A 27931-nucleotide genomic window follows, 5' to 3' on the forward strand; every position below is an offset into this window, starting at 1 on the left:
TCTCCCATAGGTAAATTTTTATTCCTGAATAATACAGCGTTTAACCATGTATTTTTCTGTTCTTTTAGACTAAAAGAAAAGGTAGCATAGGATTCTTCCAGTGTCCTTGTTTACCTGCAGTGTAGGTACCATTTCAGAATGCAGTTTAATTCTTCAGGGTATTCAGAATATATACAAAGCCTTTGGTACATTTAGGGCTTAACATGAATTGCACTCGAATCAGTTTGTCCCTCTTTCAATGTCATTGAATACTGTTAAGTATTGAAGTTGCTTGTTTTTTCTTTCCATGAAAAAAGATTCCAGTAGCTCCAGCTGTGCCTGCTGTTAGCTTGGTTCCACCTGCGTTTCCTGTCACAATGTCTGTCCCTCCTCCTGGTTATAGCGCAATTCCTCCTCCACCCTTCTTGCGAGCAAGTTTCAACCCTTCACAGCCACCTCCAGGTAAGGTACTAAAAATGAATTTGAGTATGTAATGAGTATACTCAGTTTGTATGCTTCTATGTACATCCTGCTTTGCATAGTTTTCCATCAGCTACTGGTTACTGTTTGAACCAGTTGACCTTTGAATCTTTAATTTTAATCTAGTATGAAATTTCTTATGTCTAACTTAATATTATTTTTACCAGTGTATTCTGTCAAGAATAGGAATTACAGCAGAATTTTTTTTGAACTTTCCTAAAAATGAAAATTTGAAAATCCTTAAGATTAATCTCCTTTCTCTGGAAAATTTCGAAACTCTTCATTTTCTTCTTTGGATATTGCTGGCAGAAATCACTTTAAGATGCACATGCAGATCATCTACAGTAAAGATGGGGTTGTTTTTGAAAACAATAACCACTGTTACCTCTTCCTATACATTTGTTGTTTGCTAGTCTTCAGTGATGCAGCTTTTCAGGGTAATGTAGGCAAGCTTTTACTGCAAAACTTTATTTGCTTGCCTTGTAATAATTTGTCGGGTTTTTTCCGTATAGGTTATATGCCTCCCCCAGTTCCACCTGTGGTCCCCCCACCTGTTGTCCCGCCACCTGTTGTCCCACCAGTTGTTCCAACACGTAAGTTTGGTTCTTCTAGTAGTTGTTTGTGTGTTATGAAAAGCTTACTGTGGAGTTAGTGGGGGGAAAAAAAAATGTAGCAAATTAATTATTTATTATTTGTGTGCATAGTTCAATATTTAAACCTGCCTCTAACAGATGTATCTGTTACTTGAGCTATTTGGTGTTAGTCACTGAATAATTCATAATTATTTTTGTTTGGCGTTTTAACTGTGTTCATTTAACATTTAAAAATATCTTTTCAAGAATACTGATGGCTTAGGTTGCCTGCAGTTCATGGTCTCTACAAAAAACTAAATAATACAGTGCTGATTGAGGGTAAGAAATTATTATCAAAAAATGTAACACTTAGGATAATTAATTTCATTTATTTTGATTTGTCAGCCTGACCTTTGCCAAACTAATCTTGAAGGCTTGAATATATGATTACTGTGATACATTTCTGTTATTTCTCTACAGCTTTAGTCCAGCCTCCATTACCAATTGCACAAGAGACAATGAAGGATGTTCCTTTTACTAGCCTTGTTCTACCAGTTGGCACAGTTACTAGCAATCTAGCTACTCCAACGTTATCTGCTGGAAGTGTTTTTAATCCTCTGCCAATCAACAAACCAGAATCGGATGAAAAGGGGTCACATCTTGCAGACCTTCAGATTTCTTCCAGTGAAAACAGTAGATCTGGTAAGAAATGTCTTTATTGTCTGATACCATTGCATACAGGAAACATCATAATTCTGAAGGGTTTTTTTTTCAGATCGTAGTCCATTGTACTAATAACTACAGAGTAGGAAGTTTTAGGCTGGGTATCATTTTCAATTTAAGTTGGTGCAGTAGTGGGAACCATCTTTGTCATCATCTGATCATTGATTTCTAGCAGCTTATGCTCAGAGATGTTCTCTTGTTAGACTCAAGAAGTAAAGCTGAGACTTGGAGCCCTTTAGAAAACTTGTTAAAAGTGCATTCTTACTACACAAGTGGCAATGGAAGGGAGCAGGAGAGGGTAGGATAGTATAAAATTTATAGAATTATATCAAAGATTTTAATACTTCCCTTGCATAATTTGGGTGATGGTTGTGGGGTTTGTCAATTTTAAGCTGCTGTACATTCTTTAGTGTGTAGAGACGCTCATTTCTGTGGCATAATGTCTGTTTATCACTAATGTGATTAAAATTATGTATGTTCATTATAGAAACTGAGACAGGTCTTGTCAGCAGTATCATCACTGAATGAATTAACTGAATATGAATTAAGCTGCATTTTGTTTTGAATGCTATGCGTTACACTGGCATTTTCTATTAACTGTTGTTCTTGTTGCTGCATTTTAGTGCAAAGTGATGTCTCGAGTAGCTCTGGACTTGTTGGAGGAGTGCAGCCACCCAGCGTCTCAAGCAGTTCTGGGCTTACTGGAGAAGGGCAACCACCCAGCGTCTCAAGTAGCTCTGGACTTGCAGGGGGAGTACAGCCACCCAGTGTTTCAAGCAGCTCTGGACTTGTAGGAGGAGTGCAACCACCAACTGTTTCAAGCAGTTCTGGTCTTGCAGGAGGAGTGCAGCTACCTACTGTCTCCAGTAGCTCTTCTCTTGCTGGCGGAGTTCAGCCACCCAGTGTCTCAAGTAGCTCTGGACTCATGGCTGGAGTGCAACCACCAAATGTCTCCAGTAGCTCAGGGCTTCTAGCTGGAGTGCATCCACCCAGTGTCTCAAGCAGCCCTGGCCTTCTGACAGGAATGCAGCCACCCAGTGTCTCAAGCAGCTCAGGAGTTCTGGTAGGAGTACAGCCACCAAGTGTTTCGAGCAACTCTGGGCTTCTCATAATGCCACCACCTAATGTTTCAAGTAGTTCTGGACTTATGGGAGTGCCACCACCAAATATTTCAAGTAGTTCTGGACTTCTGGCAATGCAGCATCCAGCTGGGGTTCAAAACATGCCTCATTTAAATATTAGTAGTCAAAGGATGCCGGGAATGCCTCTTATAGATATCCGTCCAGGCCTAATGCCCCATTCGCCTGGACCAAGGTTTCCATTAATGCAGCCAGGAATGCCACCGCAGCGTAGTATTCCTCCTCCAGCAATCCTTGATCCATCTCTTCACCCACCACCTCGAGGTCCTTTTCCTCCAGGAGATATTTTTAATCAAACAGAAAGACCTTTTGGAACACCAGGAAGACAAAACATCGATAGCATTTCTAATCCAGAGAAAAGACTACCACTTGGAGGTGATAACATTCAGCAGGAAGGAGACAGAGATTATCGCTTTCCTCCAGTGGAAAGCAGAGATAATCTTAACAGACCGTCTCCAGCGGATGTCAGAGATTCTGTTGGACGACCACCAGTTGATCCAAGAGAAGGCATAGGAAGGCCTCCAGTAGATGGAAGAGAACACTTTGCAAGACCACATGTAGACATGAGAGAAAATTTTGGAAGACCGGGTATAGATAACCTTGGTCGAAGAGAGCATTTTGGTTTCAATTCAGACAAGCACTGGGGACAGAGAGGAGATTATGATGAAAGAGAGCACCATGCCTTCCCTATTTATGGTGGCCCTAAAGGCTTCCATGAAGACAGAGAGAGGTTTCGGCATGTAAACTATAGGTTTGATAGTAGAAGTGGTCCCAATTGGAATAGAGGATTTGAACAAGATGCTCACAGAGATTTTGATGACCGCAGAAGACCCTGGGAAAGACAGAGGGATAGGGATGACAGAGATTTTAATTTTTGCAGAGAAATTAATGGGAACAGGTTTGGAAGAGACAGAATGTCAAACAACTGGATCCCCCCTCCACATCCACGGGTTTTTGAATATTTTGATGGGGCCACTTCCCAACGCAAAGCCGATAATATGCCCCAGGTAAACGGTGAAAATACAGAGACAGAAAGTCAGCCACCAACTGCACAGGTGCAGGATGATCCAGAACTTTATGAAAAACTGACATCTTCCGTCGAGATAAACAAAGAGAAGAGTGACACAGAAGCTGATATAGAAAGTGAACCAGTGGTAGAAAGCACAGAAACTGAGGGGACATAATCATCACTCAGTAGGTAAAAGATACCTTTTGTAAAGTTGTCATCTCTCTGTAATAGATAAATGGCTGACTGGACCGTAGCAGTTCACTTTTGTCTGCCAGAATTAAGTTAATCTGATGTTCATGTTCATCTTTCACTTAAATAACTGTACAACTGACTTGTATAGAACACTGTTCTTAATTTGAACATGGTAGGTAAACATTTTTTTTTATTTCTCTGGTAAAGCATAAATTTTCCCCCACTTGCTTTTAATTTCACAAAGATAAAATAACAGCTTGTCAAACAAAGACTTCCTATGGAAGAAAATGGAATTTTTTAGATACTACCCTTAGGTTGGCTATCGAAATTGTTATACTTGAAAACAGGTGCTGGTGTATCTTGTCCGTGTTTTTAGGCTGCTGCAGAATCTTAAAGTATAGACAAAGCTGTGATATTTTATGTTCCTACAATTCGGCAGAAAATGAAATGGCCCATGTTATATAAGGAGCATAACACAGAGATTAAAAGTGATTTTGTAAAATCTACACTATAGTCTCTGTTTTCTCTAAAGTAAGTGTTTGTGATTTGTTCCTCGTACTGCAGTGGGTTTAAAAAAATGAAAAAATACATTTTAATGTTGGGTGCGTTTTGTTTTTAGATGCCAATAAAGCATATTTGTTTGATAACAGTGTTCTAGGTATTGTATTTTTTTAAAAACCTGCAAGCTCTAAAAACTTGGAATCAGCTATAATATGTGCTTAGCTAGTTGTTGCAAAAGGTTTATATTACTTTTGTAAGACCAATGCAACAGTTATATGTGCAAGAAGCATATGGTTTTTAGATCGAAAATCATGCAGTCATATTAGTTTATGTAAATAATATATGTATGTAAATATTTGTGTAAACTGTTTGTAGATACCACTTTTTCTGTGCGTGCCTGTGTATGTGCACACACTCACAGAATACCGTAGACAGTTCAATAAAACTGAAATGAAATTAGGTTGTAAAAAGTTGCCTTTCACCTTCTTTAGGTAGTAAGATAACAAAACTTACTTCACTGCAATACTGTCAAGCTTATATTTACCTTCTCATGCTCATTGTTATGATGTTCTTGCTACTTCTAGAAGGTGGAACATGATGTACTGTAAGAATATACAGTAGGATTTTAGCTTACTTTTTAAAATGCAGATATGCATGAAGCCAAACCTTAAGCAAATATTTGCATTGTCTTATTTTGTAATATATTTGGTATTCTGGATAGATAGTGGTAGTGTTCCAGTACTTTGTGGTTATTTGTTTTTAGTGATTCAAAGTCTAGAAATGTTGCACGAAAAGTAAAAAGCTGTTGTTGGTCTAAAAAACCCTACATGTTTTTAACAGAAATAAGGGGGACTTTGTGTTTTGATGGCTTAATATTGGAGTAGAACCTCTTGTTAAATTGTTGAGATGAATTGGCTGCTTAGGTAAATTAGTAGTGCTATTCTCTCCTGTTTCACCTACTTTGCTGCTTGTGTATCCTTTAAATTGGTGGTGAAAGATTTGGCTATAGGGTAATGCCAGATTTTCAATTGGTTTCACTGAAGTGCATTTCACGAACTTCTTTCAACATAACTTTTGTTAAAATTCTGTGTCTGAAAGCATCCTTTCACTCAGTTTTGAGAAAGTTGTTTTTCTTTTGCATAATAGGATCCAAGGGTAGATTCTGTTACATGAATGCCCCTTTGGTAGAAGAAACATTTTTAGCTCAGATCAGAATTTTATCTTTAACATTAAAACGTTAACATGCAAGTTTTAATTCCCCTTCTGCTTCCCCCAAAGGGATCAAAGTATAAGAATGTCACATGAGTGTAAAGCATAAGCATGTCTTTGTAGAAGCAAGTTACGCATGTGTGTGTTGCCCTCTCCCTCTGGGAGGTGGAGTATTTTTTCATGCTGTGTCATGGTTCAGTTTTTCAATTACAAGGACTTTTATTCTGGATAGTAAACAAACTGTCAGCTTAATGAAGGTAGCCTTTTGAAAGAGTGGACTTGAATGAATGATTCTTTATCTACTGTGCAAGTAGTAGTTATTAGGATGTAGTGAGGTATGCATTAAATAACTATTGGTTTGTAATAGACCTTGCTGATGTGTTTATTACCAGAACGTGTCTCGGGAGTTGAGATGAGCAATGTTTAAGGTAAAATACCTTCATGAGCAGACTCTGGCTCAAAGAACTTGACTGATGCTGCTGCACCACCTACTAGTAGTATTCTGGTCAGGCGGATATGGTTGTGTGGAAGTCCAAATGCACGAAATAGCTATAGAGGGTACTTTATGAACTGAAGAGATTTTCTTTATTTCATTTTAATATGTGCAGTTTGAAAAGGTTTCAGTCATATAGACCACATAAATACTCAGAATCAAACACATATTGGCAGTAGCTTTTCTTTTCAAACATTTTGTTAAATGCCTCTTTAAAACTGAAAGTTAATCTGTTTTTGTTTTTCTAAACTGGGACTGGCAGTATGCTGAATTGCTCATAGTATGATGGTTTAGGTAAATTACCACGTGAGAGATGTTAAACAATTTGGTTGGTAGTGGTATAAAACAATGTATTATTTATGATTTTTCATCTTTGTTAATATCTTTCAAGCATTAATAAATTGGCTACTGTACATATGTGTTATACCATCAATTTTTAACAGCTATTTTTTTGTAGAATAAAAGTTTGTTGTACAGTGTTCAGTTGCATCATGTTTACAGCTAGAACGGTTCCATTTCTTATTTTATTAATGTAGACTGCAGACAAATGCTACCAAAATAGCCATATTCAGAAACTCAAAAGGGACTTATTATTACCAAAACAGTATGGTTTCTTTATCTTGCCAGTAGGAATTTTTAAATCTTTTATTTAGAGTTTAAGTGAAGACTTTCTTTTCTCACTGTAGATTAAGCCATCATAAGCCAACAGGTGCACTGAAAGGAGCAGTCCTGAGATCCAGATCAGTTCTTTGATGTGGTTCACGGTAGTGACATGTAATTTTTGCTGATGCAAAGGAAAGAGTGCGAATGGGACAGAAAGAAGATGGGTCCCAGGCATTTGGGCAGCAGTTCTGGCTTATGCGTGTTTAAAGCTTTCTTTAGTGGTGAAAGGTGTCGATTCTAGCAACTGAAGAAGCTGATGTACTATTTACATAAGTAACATACATATTGAAAAATACTTCAGCTAGCTTTGCAAGCAACACAATATATTTAGGCAACACAATATATTTAGGCATGCACATTTACTTGAAAACTTTATGCATTAGTTGATGTATTTATTACCTTTTTAAACAGACTGTAATTCTGATCTTTCAGTGTACTGTATTTGAGCAGAATGCTATGTCCGTAAAGATTGCAAAGATGAAATATAGCCTTCAGTTGCTATAAGGACATGATTTCTTTGCTGAAGCCTCTTTCTGTGAGATATTTGTACACTTTCATTTTTATATGTAGTGCTTCACATTGTTATTATAAACTCAAGAGAATAGATTCTGTAAGATTCCTTTGCTTTAGTAGAGTACTATACCATTCTTCAAGGCATTTCAGTGATTTAAATGGCTTTATTTATGAAGTTAAGGTACTCTTACCCTGAATAAGGCAAGATGGGCATACTGTAATCAAGCCTGTAGTGTGGCATGCATGGGCATTACATAAGCACAGTTGGAAAATTATCAAATAAACTGTCTATGGAAGGTATTTATAAAATAAGCCAATTTATTGCAGAATTCTCTTGAAATACAGTGTCAGCAGTTTTGAAACATGTGCAAGTGTAGGATATGCCGGTCAACACTTAAAGCACTCAAGCACTCAGTTTCTTGATTCATGTTCCACTAACTCAAATCTTTGGGGTCATTTGATTTGAAACTGGTAAAAATGGATCCCAAATTTCATTCTTTGTATTTAAGGGTGTATGTATGTAAGGGTGACTTTTTTTGTCTCTTGATAACGGGAGCTGAACAGATACAATTTTAAAACCTATTCAGAGTATCTGGAGTCATCAAGAAGAACTAGGCAATTTTTTGTTATTGTTAATTCAGGTAATGAAAGGATCTTTCTTTCCTTGTTGACAGCTATTGCTGATTCTTTGAATTTTACATTAGTCACATTTTCCTCTCAAGTGCTGAGCTTTCACAAGTAAGCATGTACTGGGAAGCCATCTACTTGTGTAGATGATTGATTTAAAAGGCATAAAGGCAGGATATTCTTTTTTAATTTGAAGCTATTTATTTGAATAAGAATGGCAAAAGCATCTTTCTGCCATGTTCTTTCACTATATTCATTCACATCAGCAGAAACTTTGCAGTGGCAAAGAGAATGTCATGTTGCAAGACTTTCTTAATTGTAACTAGTCCTACATTTCTCCTTGAAGGGTTCTTTGTGATGTTTTTCGTTCCACTTAGTCTGTGCAAGTTCTTTGGGTACTGAGTAAACATTTTGAATCTTATTAACATATGTACATGATATTTCATAGTCAAGAAAAGTCAACTAGAGCTACTAAAAAGAAAATTCGTGACATCTCTTTAAAAGAAATAACTTCCAGCAAAGGTGTACAGGATCTGAAAAGCGATTCTTGTCAGCAATAGGATGGTGTGAAAGTCTGTTAATAGTGTTTTTGTTGAAGTTGATAAGCTGTAAAACTGTATTTGCCATAATTCTTATATTCCTTTCTACCGTGCACAAACCTGATGAAAAAGGGTGGTCTCATTGAATGTCCTACTCTTAGTCTCTTTTAGATGCTCTGCTACCAAAGATTAGAGGAGGGGAAGGCCCAGTCATCTGCACACTCTTAAAATTCAAGAGGTTGTTAAGATATGTTGTGCAGTTGAAGATGAATGTATTTTCTCCTTTTAAGAAGTTTAAAATTCACATTTCAGCACTTGCATAGTAACAGTGGTGTTAGTGGTGTCACTGGTTTACTAATCTTAATCTGTACCTTTGTCATTTTTCTTGTAAAGTTAACTCACTAATGTTAATTTTAATTTTTTTCCTCTTCCTATTAGATGAAATCATACTAATTCCCTCAGACAAGGGACTATTTTGTGCTTTACAAAAAAATGTCTGGTCAGAGAGTATTTCAACCTGTAGATAGATTAGCTGAACATTTTTTCCTTCCTGTTGTAATGCTTTAATGCTGCAATCTTCCTCTTGAATGATTTTCTGTATGCATCTCTGTGTTACAACAGATATGTGTTCACATAAGCGTGTATCGAGCTATAACGGGTATGTGTTCACATTAGCATCTATCGAGCTTTCTGTTGAAATGAGGAAAAACTGTGAGATTCTTTAAGGTAGATGACTTGATGTGTTTCTAAAACTAGGTTAAACGTCACAGCCATATTGATTTGTATACTGGAGCATTATAATTGTGTTGGAGTGTTATAATTGTGTGCAAGCCAGTGGAAAAAATCCTTAACAGGTGAAGAGTATTAAATGGATATAGAATAGTTAACTCAGACGTAGATTGGTAGGATTCACATAGGCCATAGATGCAGGGAATTTGGATCTCAATGTCACTTTCACACTGAAGGAGAGGTCATATTATAATTACATCTGCGAAAATAAGAAATGTAGCTTTTTCTTGATAACAGCAGAAATTAAGTAGAAATTATCTTAGTGTATACCATCCCTTCTAAAAATCCATCTGCCTTCGTCTAGTCAAAGGAAGCTCTATCATTGTCACTTTAGTTGATCAAGGGAAAAATTAGATTATGATTATTAGATTTATGCTGTTTCTGAGGTAATCAGTTCTCATTCAGCAATGCAGTGAAATGCAGTTTTAAGTGTGCCTTAAGTTTTTCCCTCTGAAAAGGAGCATAAATTTCAAACTTTAGATAAAAATGTGGACAAAATGAGTACATTTTTGTCTGCAGAATTTGAAATTTAATTTTGGGTTCAGTGATTTTCTTCAAGAAAATCTTTGTCATTTCGGTAGTGTAAGTACATAAATTCTAAATGGACACCCAGCTTTAAAAATGTTTACTGAAAGTTATACTAGTCTGTCCAGTTCATTTTTCATTTATTTTGACATGCTTGCAATACATTATTTTGTCAAGTGGTGCCATCACAGAATTCCTCTTACCACAAATTAGAATTACCTTTGAATTATGTAATTCAGTTGCATAATTATTTAAATCTAGGACAATTGTAAGTCTTTCTCTTGAAATTTATGGATTTCTTCTACAGTATGACTACCAATACAGGAAATTCACTATTGAGAACCTTATTGTTCAAGTTATCTGTGATTAAAATACTGAAAACAAATTGAAATGCTTGCTGATTAATTTGGAATTTTGTTACTTATTAAAAGCAAAATAATGGCGTCTTCTCAAATTTCATGTTGATCAAAAATTCACCGTACTAAAAATATGAAGTTGATGGGCTGTAGTTCTGTGAATTGATAAAATGAGTGAGGCACCCATTATTTTTATTAGAATGTGAAACCTTGAAGTGATTAGGGTTAATATGTTATTTATACAAAATATTGAAATGTAGTCTTAAGTTTTGTATACATTTCGTACATGCTTTACACCTGCAATCCTTGTTGCATGATCAGAACCACTGTGGAAAACAGGAAAGTGGCATGAAATGGCAAATTCTGGCAGACACCAAAAATGCTGTACGGATTGGATCTATATGTAAACCAGTGGATAGATAATGTTGTTTCAGAGGCAGTAGCTTGTCAGGTAAAACCTCAGTTACAAAGCATGAATAAACCTTTCTTTTTTATATTTAATAAAAGTTAATGCACATGTTCTGATTAAATATTCGCTAATTAGCAAGCAAGTATCCAAAGATTTTAAGTAGTCCTGAGCATTTTTGTTAATGTTGTTTGTATCTTAATTAAAAAACAAACAAACAAAAACCCCAACAAAAAACAACACAAACAAACAAACAAACAAAAAAACCCAGACCCAAAACCCACCACAAAACACAGGAAGGTGTAAATATTTGTAAGACAACTTTCTTGGAGAAATAACTTGATACAAATGTTAATATATTTATGTGGGTATTTTTAAGTAGTAGATACTGCAGAACCTAGGTAAAAGCATGATAAAGAACTATCTCACTTGCGAGGAATGTGCTGAACTGAGGTGTCGGTGTAACATCCAAGACTTTTTTGTTCCTCGTTTGTGTTACCTCCCAGTCCAAATCTGATCTTGTTCAGGGTTCCACTCTGAACGCTGATTAGAGGATCTTCTGATGAATGCATATGTATTTTGTCTAATATGTAATACATCGTATGTGTTGCATCACTGTAATACAGACACAGACAGCTAGTGGGAAGTTGAGAGTGATGTTGTTTAGTGGGCATGGTTGATGGTTGGACTCGATGATCTTGAAGGTCTTTTCCAACCTAAATGATTCTATGATTCTGTGATTGTTTGGGGCAAAACTATCAGAGAAATCAAAAGAGGAGATTACTGAACTGTGTGAACCACCAATCTGAAACATTGCTGTTGAGGAATGTCTACTTAGTACAGAGATAACTACTGATTACTTTTAAGTATCTCAGTAGTTAAAAGGGTGTATTTCACAGTAGTATCCCGGTTTGAACAGTCCTAGCTACAGGATTGTTTGCTTTCTGCTATCTGTAGAAAATACAATTTTCTTGATGAAATTTATTACATTACCTTTCTTGTTATTTCTAGAGACTTTTTTGAAGTCTTAAGTGCTTCAGTCTTAGTATTAAAACAGTGTGATATACAGCCTCACTTGTTTACCAGTGGGACATTGCCATTGGCTTCATTGGATCCAGAATTTCAAACCCGTTGTCTTGTGTGTCTCAGTTTCTGCTTCAGCAGCTTTTAGAAAAGCTGGTGGTAGAACATCATCTGGTTCTAGTTTCATTGATTTTTATACTGCTTTTAAGCCTAAAGCCTTGGAGGGGATAATTTTTTTTTGTTTCAAATCCTGTTCCCCTGTGTATTTATGAGCAGGTAGCCATAATAAAGATTGTTTCGAGATTCTGAGATTATGGCGGAGTAGACTGCACAAAATGTCTGAAAAAAAATTGCAAGTACTGTACTTGTCTAGTCCTATGCTAGGAAGTTCATGGAGTGAAAGGAAGCAAGCAAATGAGAGCTAAACACATTTGTCTAATCTTCTAGCTCTCCTAAAATGATCATACTTTCCAAGTTGATCTTTTCAACGCATCACATAGAGCAGCTCTGTAACATGCAGTCACCGATCATTTAGAATCCGTTATGTCCTCTAGCTTTCTTTTCCCCATCTGCTTACTGCTTTTTTGAAAGGTTGTGTTTTACTTAAATAGCATTTTTTTCTTCAAATGATTTAAAGAAAAATGTTTTCTTTAAATAATAAAGTATTTTTATTTCATTTTAGAATGCGCTGCCTAGCTTTCCTCAATAAATTCCCTTCTCCAATGAAAAGTTCTTACATTTCTGTATTAACTAGAATAGAAATAAGAATGGATGACATGTAAAAAAAGAAATAAATTTTTTATCCAAAATTACATATTTTTGTCATGCTAGTCTGGTTCCAGCATGTTCAAAAACATAAGTAAACCAGCATTTTTCACACCACCTAGCAGTTTATGGTGTCTACGATGTGCTTAACTTTTCAAGTTGCATAAGTTAGAGTGACTTCAGGAGCTGTGCCACGCAACACTTGCACACTGTAGTGAATGCCAAGGTCTTGCATTTCCTTTCTCCATTCCTTACCTTGTTACCAGATATTTTAGTCTTTCTTACTCACAGTGAAGAAATTTAACGAACAAATTGTCTGAAAATGATGAAAAATTTCACTTCTCCCAACTTTGAGAATTAATTTGTTCTAAATGTCTCTCATCTTGTGACAGGAAAGCAAGCAAACATAAATCCAAAAGGAACAAATATGCAAAAGCAGTTATTTCTGGCATTTTATGGGTAAGAAAATAAGACCTAAGGAAAGTCTGCTAGAAAACTGGAAAGGTTTTCATTCATGGTTTGTTTTACCAACTGATTGGCTTTTTTTGAAAGCCATCTATTTGAAAATGGTATTTTCTTAGAGGTCCTTCCCAAGAAATTTCACTGTTGGCCTTTTGTCTCATTCAAATTTTTCAAAACTGGGACCTATTAAGCATCTTATAATACAGCTTTGAAATGATACATCTTGTCGTAGAGTAATTGTCTAACATTGACTTGAGGTGCATACGACAAGATACTACATTATAATTTATTATTGTGAAACTATTGATGTATGTATATATATCCATTTTTATAGAAGCTTCTGGAAAGCTTAGCCACAGTATTTACAGTGTATACCATATGAAAGAAAACACAAAAGTACAGCATGAACTCTTCCTCTTGCTGTACATGTTACAGTCATGGTGTTCCTCTAGCTGAAGCATCTTTGTTTTGTCTTCCACTCTTGCTGTGTCAAAGGAGTTGAAGTTAGATGTGGGTGTCTTCACCTACAGATTTAAGTGCACATCATCTCTGATAATCAGGTGAATTTTAAAAAATCTAAATATTAAGGTTCTAAATTTATGTTCTTGCTATGAAACGGTTGGTTACACCATATTTTTACACCATTTGCTGGTTAGGATCTTATTTTTTGAAGTAAAATGAAACAAAATATTGCTGCATATGAGGAAGGGTTCAGTCTTGTTGATGATCAGTTTTGTTATGTGAGAGTATAAAGTTCCCAGCCTTACACTCTAGAAAATGATGCTCTGGTAGACTGTGACAGAGAAAGCCTTAATTATTCTGGCACTTGGCTGGAAAAACCACCTACCACAACTTTTTGTCTCAGACTATGAGGTAACACAGGGAGTGCAAACGGGTCCAGGCAAACTGCCGTGCTTTACAGGTGCACAGGCGGACGCCCTGAGGGTGGGCTTGTCTTCAGCCATAGAGACACAAGGCTCCTGCTCACCTGCAGATCAAGATTTTCTTCTCTGCCTGCGCCACAATAGTAGTATTACTACAGCATGCAGCAGAATAGTCTTTTTATACTGAACTTTGTCATGTGGTTAATATTTATAAATAGGAGAAGTATTTGAAGTTAACTAATATGTTTTTAGAGTTAATCATTGCTGGCAAGTCAGATTTGTGAACCAGGTGTTCTACTTGAAAGGAACCCTGCAAGCAAGAAAGATGAGAGATGATTAAACCACTGTAGGTGCCTGTTTGGATTGTTCTGAAACAGAATTATACCTGAAGATGTTATAGGTGTGTGATTCCTACTTCTAGGTCGCACTTTCTGGGAAAAGGCCAAGAGTTAAATTCTGAAATTTTTCAGAGTTGTGACCTTCTGAAATGCTAGCAGTAGGTGGATACCTCAAATATACCACTCACTGGCATTTGCGTTCCCATTACTCATGTGGTCTTGACCATGCGTGGTAATAGCTGGCACAAAAGTGCTACATCCCATAGTCATCACTGTTCCTAACTGAGATGTTCCTAGGTCTCCTCCAATGGCCTTTGAAATCCTTCTGATGCCATTGTTCTCCATTTCTAAAATTTAAGTTTGAAATAGAAAATTTGGTGTGTTTTTCTTTTGGCACAAAATCTCTACTGGAGTGACAAAATACTTTCCCCAGTTTGTATTTTCAGTCTCATTTCTTTCTTTTCTTTGGCAAAACCTCTTTGCAGTGAGCATTTAAAAACTGATTATTTTAGCATTGTTTCCAGTGTCTTCAGTCTGAAAGTGAAGTTTTGATGGGTTTTGAAGGAACAGTTTCCATATGCTCTTGCTATTCCTTTATGCTTTCCCCACCTACTTAAAGCAGTGGTGTCCAACCAGCCACTGCAGCCTACTTTCTCACCTTCGTAAGAGGGAAGGTCCAGTGTGTCACGAAAAGATATTTGCAAGTTCTGTGAAGAGCAGCTCCTCAGGGTATGTGCAGTGAGAGGAACATACAAAAAGAGTGAGCCTGCCTTGCCAGGACAGCTTATCCAGTTTTTGAACCCCTCTTTGCAGCAAGCCCCTGGATATAAGAAGACAAGAATGGCAGCTGGATGAGTTGCTCCCCTAGTTAACTATCATCTGTACTGGCGCTCAGGGACCTTACATGAATTACAAGGCCAGCAGCTGGCTACCCCTTTCATGAAGTGTGGCCAATTCTGACATAATTGTTCTGAACACTTGAAATATCAAGCAAAGCTCTAAACCCTACTGTTACCCGTGAAGTACACAGGTACTGAGTATTGCTTGTCAGTGACGTGAGGCAAACACTTCCTTCCACACGTGCCTTTTTCTGTGTCTTCTTTGAAAACAAAACACTATTGGTCTTTCACTATTCCATTCTCTCCTGCATAAAGTAGAGCTAGTTGAATACAACAGTGGTGAGAGGAGTGAGTTGCATATCCCCTGATCACAGAAGTAGCTCGCATGGTGAGGATCCTGTGCTCTGTACCAGTGCCATTAAGTTTGTTGTTTTCGGGTAGTGGTTAAATCTTTCTTGGATCACAGTATTTCTATAAACAAACATGTATGTTCTGGCTGTACAGACTGCAGTATAGGAATTTGAATTAGTTTCTTCTTATTCTTTTAGCTTTTATCCTTTATTCTTTGTATCCTGTATTCCTGTACATTGGTTCTATGTACAGTGTGGTCCTTGAAAAAATGTATTAGTAGTTTATTAATTTTCTTCTCTCAAAAATGGTGTTTTCTGTATTTATTTCCATCTGAGTGTATCAGAACATAGCAGAGCGAGAGGAGGATGCAAAAATGAGCAGCCAAGCAACAGTGGAATAGCACAGGAACTGGGAAATCTGTTCTCGCAGGCCTGAGGAGCAACTTGTGTGCAGGAACGGGAGAGACTTTTGAAGCTCAATCACCTTAGCTGTAGTTAACGATGTAATATTTTATTCTGCACTCTAAAATTATGAACACTTTCGTAATGAAATCTATAGGCAGTAGCATGCTGTCGTATGACAGAGTATCATGGGATTTTTCTTTCAAGAGATCCTGGTTTTGTGAAAATTAAATGGTATAGAAGAGCTCCTCTCACAAAGATGCAAAATGTTGTGTGTTCTAAAACATTTTCTAAGCACTTGCTGATTTTGTTAATGATGCAACGAACTTGAGATTTGGTGTTCCTTTCTCTAGCATTTTAGTGCTGATTAAATATGTTTTTAGAAGTGTCAGCAGTAACCAAAGGGAGATTACTGTGGTTTTGAAGAATTGTGAAATTAAAGGATTTGTGAGGGATTTTAAGTGAAGTTACTGGGTTTTTGTGTGTTTTCATTGGTTGTGAAGTAGAATTGGTGCATAACTAGCTGGCTGCTGTTGAGGGTTAACACTGTTATACTTTGGCATTTTGTTTTGCTTTAGGTTTTGGTAATTTCAAACGTGCAAGAGTTTGGGTTATGTCAGCTTTACAGACTATGGAGGTTCATGTGTAACCCTGTGAACAGTCAAGAGGAGTCTTGTAAACTAAGGAGAAATTATCACTGCAAGCCATGATGTTTGTAAAAGCTATGTTAAAGGGAAAAAAGTGATTCTGAAAACAAGAAATGCTGAATCCTATGTATATGAGAGTAGGGTGTCTGTCTTAGTTTGATTGAAACTGTAATGAAAAACAGCTGAAAGAGCTGGTAGGAAAATGTCTGGCTTAAAAAAAGTAATCGTTGACTTCAGTTTCTTTGCTAAGATCTTTAAGATTAGTTTATTTGACTTATTCTCTTGAAAAAGAACAGAATGCTGAAATCTAACCAAATGCTTATTTTAAAGGTTTTTTTGAAAAATGCAAGTAGACTTAAGGAACTGTTAAGAAGCTACAGTAGAAACAAGGGCCAGTAATTTGCAACCTGTAATGAATCCCTGTGCAAGGGATGCTACCCGATAATTTTTTTTGGTAATTTAAAAAAAAAAGTTTTCGCAAATATTTTTTTATTTTTATTTTTAGAAGTAACTTTGGTATCTCTTTTTACTGTTGCTTGCAGTTAAGATGGCTTTACTTCCCTGGATTTTGCTTCTACTTTATTAGAGATGTGGTTGCTTGGTGCTGTGAAGCCAGCAGAGGGTGCACAGAACATACTTAGTCGTGGCTGTTTCTTCAGCCCACAGTTTTGTTGATACATGGAAACCAGACAGCTGCCCTCTTAAGCCCTGTTCAGGTGAGGCACCATAGGACTTGAATACGGTTCTCGAATAATTCACTGTTGTGGTTCAGTGTGCTGTTTTCCATCTGATTTGTGCGTGTACATGCTAATTGGGGGTAATTTTTCCCCTCTGTTGCATGCCAGGCTCAGGTTAAGGTACAAGTTCCTACCCACCTGGCCTTTAAACACCTGCTGTAATTAGCAGGGATTTCACAGTCCTCATTTTCACTGATCAAAGCCTACTTTAAAAAATGTTGGTGAATCTTAGTTGTTCATCACTATGATATTTTATGAAAAATGTCTGTGGAAGTGGACGGTTAGATATTTCTCTGCTTTTTTGACTGACCATAACAGTAACACTCCTGACATTAACCTGCATTAGCATGGAGGCTCTGCTGATAGCTGGCACCCTCCCTCCCCACTCCCACCAGCTAGTGTTGCCTACTAACTCCCAGTTTCTATTTTATCTGGACCATTATGAAATAGTTCAGTGACTTAGATAACCTCTAAAAGTTTGTTTCCTTTTATAACTCCTGTGCTCCTTTTTGTCAGAGTGCTTCTGCACTGCTTGATCCTGAAACACTTCTTATTTTATTCATCAGAGAAACATGGTTCAGGAGAGCTCGGTTAAGAAATGTAGCTGAGGGAATCTGCTTTTCATTATCTTTAACGTGTTCCACCCCCCCTATAGAAATGCTCTATTTAGCTACTGTTTAGTAAGTTTTATTATGGTGAGTACTCTCTTTTTTACCATGTAATGTATTATGTCTGGAAGGGGACCAGCCAAGTATGCCTCTGGAAAGAACTGGGTAAAGAGCTTTTATCTAAAACCGTCTGCTCTAGTGCTGGAGGTTAGGATTTGAGGTGATCTGTAGATTTGTCACAGCTTTTAGTAGGATGATTTTGATCCTATAATCTTTTGTATATTATTCCCCTATATTTACATAGACCCTCAATGAGATCAGTTTTCTTTGTAAAGTAACATTCATGGGCTTGTATGTATTTAGATTAATATATCTGATCCTTCCCTGGACACGATTATAGGAGTGTTCTAACCCAGTAAAATATTGATAAAACTTGTTTCCAGACTAGGAATGTTGTAAATATGTTCATATGTTTTTGATATTTCTGGATAATGTGACTCTGAGTGATACGTTTCAGCAGATAACTTCCATTGTTTTTAGACTGCTCGTGTTGTACTATTATCAGCTGTGTAGGAAGTTGGTGTGCTGACAGGTGATCGAGTACTACTCTGGAGGAGATGGGCAGCTGTCAGTAACAGCCCCCCTTCAAATCCTGTCTCTCTGACCAGGATTCCCCTTCCCCTGGCAGCCATCTCCTGCCTCCTGGCAACTAAGTGGCCCTAATTTAATTTCTATAAGAATTATCTTAGAGAAATGAGGGGAAAAATCTGTAGTTTACTTTCACAATGTAAACATTAATATACATCTATCATCAGTATGATGCAGTTGCTTAATACCACTTTGAAGGATTTTTTTTTTGTCCAACAGTGAAGGACTTATCTTGTGTTTAATTTCACCCTTATATCTGGCTCAGTTTCTAATGCTTGGTTGTTAGAATAAGTGCCTAATTCTGTGAATTAGCCTGCTATAAATCACTGAAATACACTCATTAGCTCAATTTCCTGTTGACATGTTTCTGCTTTGTTTTCTCCTATTTGTAACTTTTTTCAAAAAAATCTTGTTTTTCCAGCATCTTGTTTGAATCAAGATCATTGTATCAAATACAACTTGATTTTTGCTTATTTTTAGCAGGCCAAGCTCATTTCTAGCTGAGTTACACTGTAATTAAATGCCTTGCTTTGCATCTCAAAGCTTTAAAAAAAATTCCTTTGTATGATTGCTTGTAAGTAAAACCTTTCATCATTTCAACTGAGTCTTATTTTTGTAGCTCTTAGGTGAAAACAGAAACCCAAAACTGCAGTTGCCCTAAAAACCTTTTCTTGTGAATTTACAGACATCATCCTATGCTCTTCCTCTCACCCCCCAGCTGATTGTCCTTGTAGAGGTAGGAAAATGTCAAACCAGCTGTAAAGAACATTGATTTAGATAACTGGCATAGACTCAAGTTTTGAAGCTTCTTCAGCCTGCTGAGGTCCCTCAAAATGGTTTAAAGTTAATTGGTCACTTTAATGTCAAACAGCAAATTTCAGCCTACTTGTGATGGGGTTTGCTTTCCTTAGGTACGTCTTTCCTCACTCTAAACCATAGTCCATTGGTGTCTCGGATGCACAGGCTGGAAACCAACGACTTACACAGCTCATGTATATAATGTTAGCAGTTCTTTCTCTTCCAGATAAACATCATTTCTGCCCCAAAGAATACTGAGATGGCGGTTAAGGTAGCTAAAGCATGTGATGTCTCTGACTCTGGGGGCTGTTCTTACAGAATAACATGGGTTCTGTACGTCTAGTTGCTAGTACAGTAGGTTTGAAGTGTAACTTATTTGTACCAACTTATCATTACTCCCATTTTTACCGGCTTGCAATGGTCAGGAGGAGGGGTGATGGAAGGAGGTTTGCTTCTAAGGGAGCAAGTGATTTGAGGTCTGCTTTGCTTTACTAAAATCTTCATCTCATTTGTAATAAAATTAGTTTGAGTCAGTTGAGATATTTGCCTTCATGAGAGTGGTGTATCTACATTGGTTTCCTTAGTCCAGTGTTACCTTTAGTATGTTGTAATGCTAGCTGGACTTTGTATTCCAGTTTTTTCAAGTGCTTTATACTCAATGCATCAAGAGCAACCCACGGGTTTACTCTTATAATGTTGAAATGTGAAAGGAAGTGCCAGAAAACTAGAGATTTTTCATGTGATAACCTTCGTTGTGACTAATTTCTTACTCATCTCTTTATTAAGATCTTTCACTGTTCTTCTCTGAAGTTCTAATTCTTTCCAGTTTTTTCCCCCATACTGCAGTGAATATCTTCTCACTGTTCAAGAACAATGTGATTGTAGTATTCTCTGCAGCTACAGGGTATGGATTAAATTATGTTCTTCACTGTGAATTAAAGGAAGGAAGTGAAGGAGGATCTGGTTTTACACGCCTTTGGGCTTTTAGAGTACAAATACACTTTCAGTTTTTACATGGGCATGAAGTCCTGGCAAATACAGATACAATAAGGTGTTTTTTAAAAACTATTGCTTAAAAAAATGAAGGTAGTAGATTTTTTTTCATTGAGTGTATTAACAGAAATCCTAATTTGTCCCAAAGAGTAGGAAAGAGGCATTTTTGCAGTTTTATTTATATCAGCAAAGAAAGAAACTTTGTAAGTCCTTTTCCTCTTCTTAGAATCGGTTGTGTGAAGGAAGTGCAAAGAGTACTTTCCATGCAGCCATACCCAGATTTGATCCAGTAGAGGTTATGCTATTTGGTTGCTGCTTGAATTACCTTTATCAGAGTAGTGTAGTAGGTCCAGCACGCACATCTGGACACATCTCCCTGTGTGTGGAGCCCACAGTAGCAGCTATGTCATTCATAACCTCATATTGTCGCTTGTCCATCTTGGATTCTTTTACTCCTTTACCATCTGGCCAGCATGTTACTGAGGGCATGTCAGTATGGTAAGATCTCACATGGTCCCTTCGTCGTGTCAAGAGCTCCGCTTCTGCACTCCTCTTGTAGCAGAGAGAAGGAAAAGTCTCCCAGCTTCAGATTTTCTAGATCAGGCTATCCAGCTCCTGTTGGGACAGAAGAGAAGCAATATTTGAATGTTTAGTGAATAGTAACTGCAGAGGTGGCAAGTGAGATGGCTTCAACGACAGCTTGGGTGGAGAAGCACAGCAGCAACATGCATAACGGGAGAGCATAAAAGCTGCTCTCCACAGCGGAGTCAGGGGAGTGAGGAGATGGATATGCTTTTCTACAGTCGCTTTGTTCACGTGGCAGATGAAGGAATACTTACGGATGCACCAAAGAAAACTCTGTTGCCTGTGTAAAGCAAAAGACAAACTTCATTGCTTAGGTGACTGCAAAGCAAATGGAAGTTTGATTAGGTCTTCAAATACTGTTTACAAATAATGAGTGTACATAGATTCAAGGATTAGAATTGAGGATAACTAAAAATTATCATCTTGAAAATAAGATACATAATATTTATACTCTTAGAAAGAAATCTAGATCTGAATATGTATTAAACTATACCATTGCTAAACAAATTTATGTTGATATACTATATCGTCTCAGCAAAAAGTATAATGGTTCTATTTAATTCTGAATTAGTATGTTTAGGTAGTTATTTTAGTAAGAGTAAACCTAGCTGCAGGAAAAAAAACCACAAAAAAATACAAATGGAAAACAAGATTAAATAAATTATCAAAATACTCTTATTTTTGCTGATTTAAATAACTTAAAAACAAAAATTAAAATAATTTCAACTTAGCCAGTCTTTCTAAAGGTAATCTTACTTTTCTGTGTTTTGCACTGCCACTGTAAATGCTAGACCTGAGATTCCTTGTCCCCCATGTCAGGCCATGACACCAGGAGGGGCACCTGCAGCCTGGTGGCTGCTTTCCTGCTCCATATGCCCGTGCTGTGGATATGGCTGCTCAGCAGCTCTGTCACCCGTGTTTGATATGTGGGCTGTGCTGGGAAAGCGCAAGGTGCCATAGTGGTGGGGTGGGAAGGAATGAGGAAGTTGTCTGTCCACCTTTTTGCTGGCCAAGTAAATGAGGGTGCAGAAAGTTCTCATTCCTGTCAGAGCAAAGTGCAAGCTTTCCCTGGGGTTTTCCAGGGGAGGCTGTACTGCTCAGTGAATAATATCAGTTTCCAAAGGTCAGCTTTCTTAAAGACACTTCAAATATCAATAAAAGACTTCTTTTTCCATACTCATGTCATTAGGTTATGAGCCATCCACCCTACTGTTGCTCATCCGCCAGTGGGCATGCCTGTAACAAAGCCCCGGCAAGGTGATGTTTCCCAAAGGAGTTTCTTTGAAACACAAAATCTCAGACTTGTCCTGCTGAGAAACAGCTCTCCTGGCAACCTTCAAAAAAACCTGCTGCTTCTCATTTTATTTTACAGTCCTCCTACCTTTCTTTTAAGACGCTTATAAAAATCTGAGACACCCAGGAGAAATCATAGTATCATTTGGAAGGAGTCAACAAAATTACTTATTGTTATATCCAATTCTCAATCTCCAACATGGCAAACTTTTTACTGCCTAGAAAAGGGATGAGATTTTGAGAGCAGGAACCATGTATGTCTTCTGTAAAACGTTTGTATTTTACACTGTTATTCCGCAAATATGAGCTTGCATGTGAAAGTATGAAAGGAACCAACACAGAAGAGGGTCTGCATTACTGGGGTTTTCGTGGTTATCGGGGCATCGTGGTTCCCCATCATTGCTCCAGGCATGTTCTACATCCCTAACAAACATTTGTTATTCTAAAGCATCTTTTACATATTCAACACCAATGCAACTAGAGACGCTAACTTATATTAACTCAGAGATTGCTCTGGAGAGCAAAGCTTAGTTATGATAGAAATTGTTCCTGGACTGGTGAGATGTCTACCCCAGCTGTTTCCCAAATCCCTCCTTGATGTCAGATAAAGCACTCGGCAATTTCCTGTGATGCATGGGGCCGTCAGCTCTGGTGTCGGGAGCAGACGCTCGTCCTGCTCAGCCAGTCCCCCAAGAGAGTAAGGAAGGCATCCCTCAAACCACCCAGGGAGCTAAGTCCAAGCTGTTGCCTCTGCCTCAATATCAGTACCCGTCCATACTCATTTCAAGAGAGTATGAAGTTAGTTTTAGTAATAGGAAAAAAATACACTGCCCAAGTATATAAACAGGTAGATAACCTTGTGGTAGAATTTAGTCAAAATGAAGTATTTATGGTTAGATTGGATTCTCCTCTAGTAAAGATGGTTTGAAAACTATTAGACCATTCCTTGTCAGGGGGCAGGTTGATGAATTTAAGAAAACTTCTGACCAGTTCCTGCCAGTTATGCTACTATTTTTTTGGCAGTTCCTGCCAAATTATGCTACTATTATAGAGCAGATAGCATGTTTTTTCCTTTTATCTTACATGTAAGCTGATGGTGGATGGGATGGATGTTGTTTTGGTAGCTATTGATTGCACAGTTGCTTTGTGCATTTAAGGTTTCACTAGTGACCATTTGAAAGCAATAATTAAACATTACTTAAATATGGTATGTAATTTAAAGCTTTCCTGCCTTCTTTTGTACACTTTTGTTTCATCATTGATGGCTTTTCAGGATCAAACCTCATTTGAAAAGGTTGCAGGGCAATGCTGACAACAAGAGATAGCATAGAAGTAATCCACTGGAATATGTCCATTGCAGACATGATCAGCTGTGAGAGTGCTCATTTAGACACTCAGCAGTGTTTTAACTGTTATGATAATAAATGCCTTTGATTTGTCATTAATACTTTGAAAAATGGATTGAACTCCTTCCCCCATTGATTGTGCTGTTTGTTTTAACCACTTCTTTTTGTGATTAATATGAAATTTAAGAATCTAGATACTAATCCAGCAAAGCACATAGAATGTGGCTAGTCTGATTAGAATAACTGGAATTTCTTATGTGCTTAAATTTAAGCACATGTGAGTACATAGTTGCAGTGGTGCCTAGATGAAAAGGGGTAAATAAGGCAAATACAGAGAAACAGAAAATAACGTAAACAACACTTGTAAAAAATGAAAGATGCATTTAAAAACATGTAAACTTGATCATTTGCTTACTTGGTGTAAGCACAATTAATAAAGCAGTGACAAGTTTTAAAGTCTAATTTGTTAAAACACACCACTAGTTTGTCCTTTTGTTCAGTTCATGTTTCTGTTTCCCAGGTTTCTGTTTTCCTGACATTGTGGTTCAAGGTAGATAGGTTGTGAGATTGTTTTGTTTTGTTTTTCTAATGAAACAATTTTTTCTGTGCTAGAATGTGCAGTGCTATTCAAATTTTTTTAAAAAAATGACATTTCATGAAACTGAGTTGATTTCCCTAAGTTTCGTATTAAAAGTTAGGAAAATGTTATACAGAAGCTACCCTCTCACCAGCGAGCTATTACTTGATGGAGTTACCTTTGGCGAATTTCAAAATATTTCACATAAAGGAGTTTAATCCTCTGAAATACTCTGTGTGTTATCTTCCACAGATCATTCCTTGAGATTCTCCTTCCTCCCATCTGCTTTCAGTGGCACTTCACATTTTTGATAGAAGCAGAAGGCAGATTCTTCATTAGCACTTTGAGATATGATACCTTCCTTGGCTTTTAATTAGGTTTTCATAAAGCAAGCATGTTTTCCAGGCTGCAAGATTTTTAACTGAAACAGATTTTAGTGATGTTTTATTTATGTGTATTAAACCATATTTTAATACCTATAAATGAGTGTCCGTAAACCTGGGTATTGTCTGAGTAAATATCTTGTCACCAAGATCCTTGACGTTTTAATTACAGTCTTCCTGGTGTCTGATTGCTTTTAGTCCAGTATGATATTTAACTTGACTCTTTTAAACAAACTAAAATTTACAGCACTTTATTGGACAGTCAGGATATAGATGTGAATAGCTACACATCCTTAATTTGTCACCTTATCTGCTTTTATTTTATATGAACTTTGAAACTGTATTATTGAATTACTGCACTGTTTAAACAAAAGAAGACTCAAACAAAGACATGATTTGTATGGAAGTTGCTATACAAAATAAAGCTGCATTGTAGTTGCCTCCAAAAATCAATGTGTCATCACGTTAAAAAAGGACACCTCTGCCATAATAGATTATTTTTGCTTTGCAGGATATGAAAATGCCGTTTTATTCTTTGCTCTTGAAAAATCTTTCTTTCAGCACAGGAAACGAATGTTTCTACTTTTATCAGGTTTCTTTAGCTTATAATTGTATAACTATGAAAAGTAATCAATTGTGAGACACGGCAATCTAGCCTTCAGTACTAAAGATAAAATAGTAATTTCACTCTCAGAGGTTACGCAAGTCCATCGTTCCCTTCCTTTGAGGCATCTACTCATCCTGAGTGTGATACAGAACACAGTATAAAAGCACAAGTTTTCAAAGACACACATTTTGTTCCCCAGCAGGTGTGTGTAAGTCCTGATGGAATTGCACCTGTGAAGTAAACCCCATTTTGAATAAAAATGTTTGATAGTTCCTCGTAATTGTGCTGAAATCAGCCTATCTAGGATTAGATTATCACAGAATAAGCATTCTGTGTGTGCTTATAAATATGTACTTACGTAGTCTTTCATGTTGGATTTTCCTGTCTATTCCCACAAAGTGTAATGTCATTTACGTTCAAGCTTCCCTTTATTCTAGAACCACCCAGCTCTTGCACACACCATCACCTCATTTCTCAAGGCACTTAAGCCAGTACTTAACTTTGTGTCCAAAGATTTTAACTTGAAATAGTTGAAGTACGATGCTGAAAAAGGCTGTATTCTTTTTGAATCATGGCCAGTTATACAAATGTGCTATTTTATCTTCCAAGCTCTCATGCTAAGATATTTGTAAAATAAACCAGTAAAGTCACAAAATATGGAATTTTATGGTGATGGTTAGAGTATTGTGCCTGCTGATTTTCTGTAAATTCCTTCTTCTCCTTGTTTTGCAGAGATCAGAGGAAAGTACAATATTAACTTCCGTAAACCTTGATCCCTCATTGCATCTTTATTTTTCTCCTTCTTATTGTATCTCAGCACCTGAGCATTTTGACTAACCTGCTCCTGTTTCCATGCTATGCGCTCCCCATTTCAGATGAGAAGCGTCCCTGCTTTATTTCTTGGAACGGATCTGGGGATCTTATTTAAACACATCAATGTTATGATTTCAGAAAAGTCAGGGGAATCAGGAATTTCTATCTGTGTTGACACCCTGTCTTATATAGATTGCTAATTCGTAGGAATATCCATTATATGAATTAAGTGGTGGTGTCACCATCCCTGGAGGTGTTCAGAAAACGCATAGACAAGGCACTTCAGGACATGGTTTAGTGGGTGTGGTGGTGTTGGGTTGATGGTTGGACTCGATCTTAAAGGTCTTTTCCAACCTAAGTGATTCTATGATTCTATGAATTATAGTTTAATGGGAGCTGGATTGAGTGCTCTAAAGTTAAGATCTCACATGCCTTACTGTAGGCTTTCAGTGTGATACTGAATGAATTGCTTCATGTCTCAGTGTCTTGGTTTTCCATTCATGATAAAGGGATGATGGCAGTATGTCGTTTTTTCAACTCTTTCTCCTGCCTGTTTTAGCTGAGGAACTTTTTTGCATGTCTGTGTTGGGTTTCGTAACAGAAGTGCTAGGAACAGACTTGGGTCCCATTGCCACTACTGGTAATGGGGAGTTTTGTGATGCCTTCTCGTTTAACATCATGTGTGCTTTCAGGGAGATTTTGACGGAACTGTTTAAGAAAGACAAGGATGCTTTCATGTAATTTGGGAAGTTATGGGCAACTTTTCTGTCCTTGGAAGCTCATGTTTCTTTTCTGTATCCTCAGTCCCTACTTACCATAGTTTCTTCAGTGCAGTGTTTATGCCACCATAAATGTCTGTAATAATTGTTCAACTTGCAGCAATCTAAAGATGACATGATACATAGCAGAAAGGAATATTTACTGCATTCATAGTATTTAGCTGGTGCTGGCATTCAGTGGAGAGGCTAAAGTAGATGCCCAATAAGGCAATCTTACAAAATGAAGAAAAGCAGGCATTTTCTGAAAATTGATGATGTCCCACTTGGCTACATCATTTTATAGAGAACTCACTTTCAGAATTATTCTTCTTCATGAGTCATCATTACCCATGCAAATGCGGTCTGTAGAGGCTGTAGAGTGACTGAGGAATCAAAGGAGGAAATAATTTTATGAGTGTTGCTTTGTTGGTCATTTCTAGAATTACAGGTGCACCCCCCAGAAGTGGTTATGGGTGAAAACAACTGTTAAATTGAAATTAATTTTAAAGGGCATTAGGCAATCAAATGTTAATGTTACTGTAGTACATTTGAAAAGGAATAGAGGGTAATCGGGATGTTGCATTACAAACATTTCTGTATCAGTATTGTACTATTTCTTTTATATTGTTTTTTTCCCCTGCAGGGACCATTAAAACATTCAAATCTGAATTTCTGTAAACTGTACGGTCTTCTTAGTTGTCTACATTTGTAAGTAAATGCTAATGTAATTACAGTAATTTTGACATCATACCAGGAAAATCATGTAAATCATCATTAAAAACGGTTGAAGTATGAATTTATTTTTTTTTATTCTAATCTAAGGAAGTTTTTCAGAAGGCTGTTAGGCTTGACAGGAAAGTAGAAAGAACAACTGAGTCATTGACAGGATCCATCTAATGCCATTTATCCATGAATTTTATTTTCCCAGGGCAAGAGCTATAGTCTGTGTTGTCATGCGAGGAGAGAGTTTCAGCATACGCAGTACATTATCCCATCTTCACAAGTGATCAAGCATAAGAGCAGACTTTTGGCTATGTTTGCATTGCTCTCCATTTTTTTTTTTTTTTAATGGAGAGTAGGGTTTTTTTTAATAGATAATTTTGTTTAAGGTTAAAACAGTGACAAGAAAAGTGGAAATGTTTCGCTCTGCACTCTGATTGCGCACACTGTAGTTTGGAAAATGGATTTGCTCTACTGGGAAGGCTTCAGATCGAGGCAGGGCGCTTTATGCCAGATGCGCTGTAGTCAAGCACAGGGTGTGTGACTATAGTACAGGAAAAACCCATGGAGGGGCCTGGCAGCAGCGCACAAGACCCCTGCACGCATACCCCAGCAGCACCTTCGGGCTGTGCAGCCTCTT

The 27931-nt window shown here is 37.2% G+C and overlaps 1 protein-coding gene across 10 annotated transcripts in view; it reads left to right on the plus strand.

The window, feature by feature from the left end:
- The window catches only part of SCAF8 (SR-related CTD associated factor 8), a 168906-nt gene that overhangs the window by 55319 nt on the left and 85656 nt on the right, over positions 1 to 27931 (plus strand). For 7 of the 10 annotated variants that reach the window (XM_030022346.2, XM_030022350.2, XM_041125372.1 and 4 more), the window contains 4 exons: positions 297 to 441; positions 972 to 1052; positions 1512 to 1733; positions 2378 to 4738. In XM_030022346.2, coding sequence (XP_029878206.1) covers positions 297 to 441; positions 972 to 1052; positions 1512 to 1733; positions 2378 to 4077 — 2148 coding nt within the window. In that variant the 3' untranslated portion in view covers positions 4078 to 4738. Of the gene's footprint in view, positions 1 to 296; positions 442 to 971; positions 1053 to 1511; positions 1734 to 2377; positions 4739 to 7092; positions 7099 to 20165; positions 20181 to 27931 lie in introns of those variants that run through there. The other 3 variants (XM_030022347.2, XM_030022348.2, XM_030022349.2) reach the window with 2 other exon arrangements.

This window comes from Aquila chrysaetos, chromosome 8 (genome assembly GCF_900496995.4).
Source record: "Aquila chrysaetos chrysaetos chromosome 8, bAquChr1.4, whole genome shotgun sequence".
NCBI classification, from domain to species: domain Eukaryota; kingdom Metazoa; phylum Chordata; class Aves; order Accipitriformes; family Accipitridae; genus Aquila; species Aquila chrysaetos.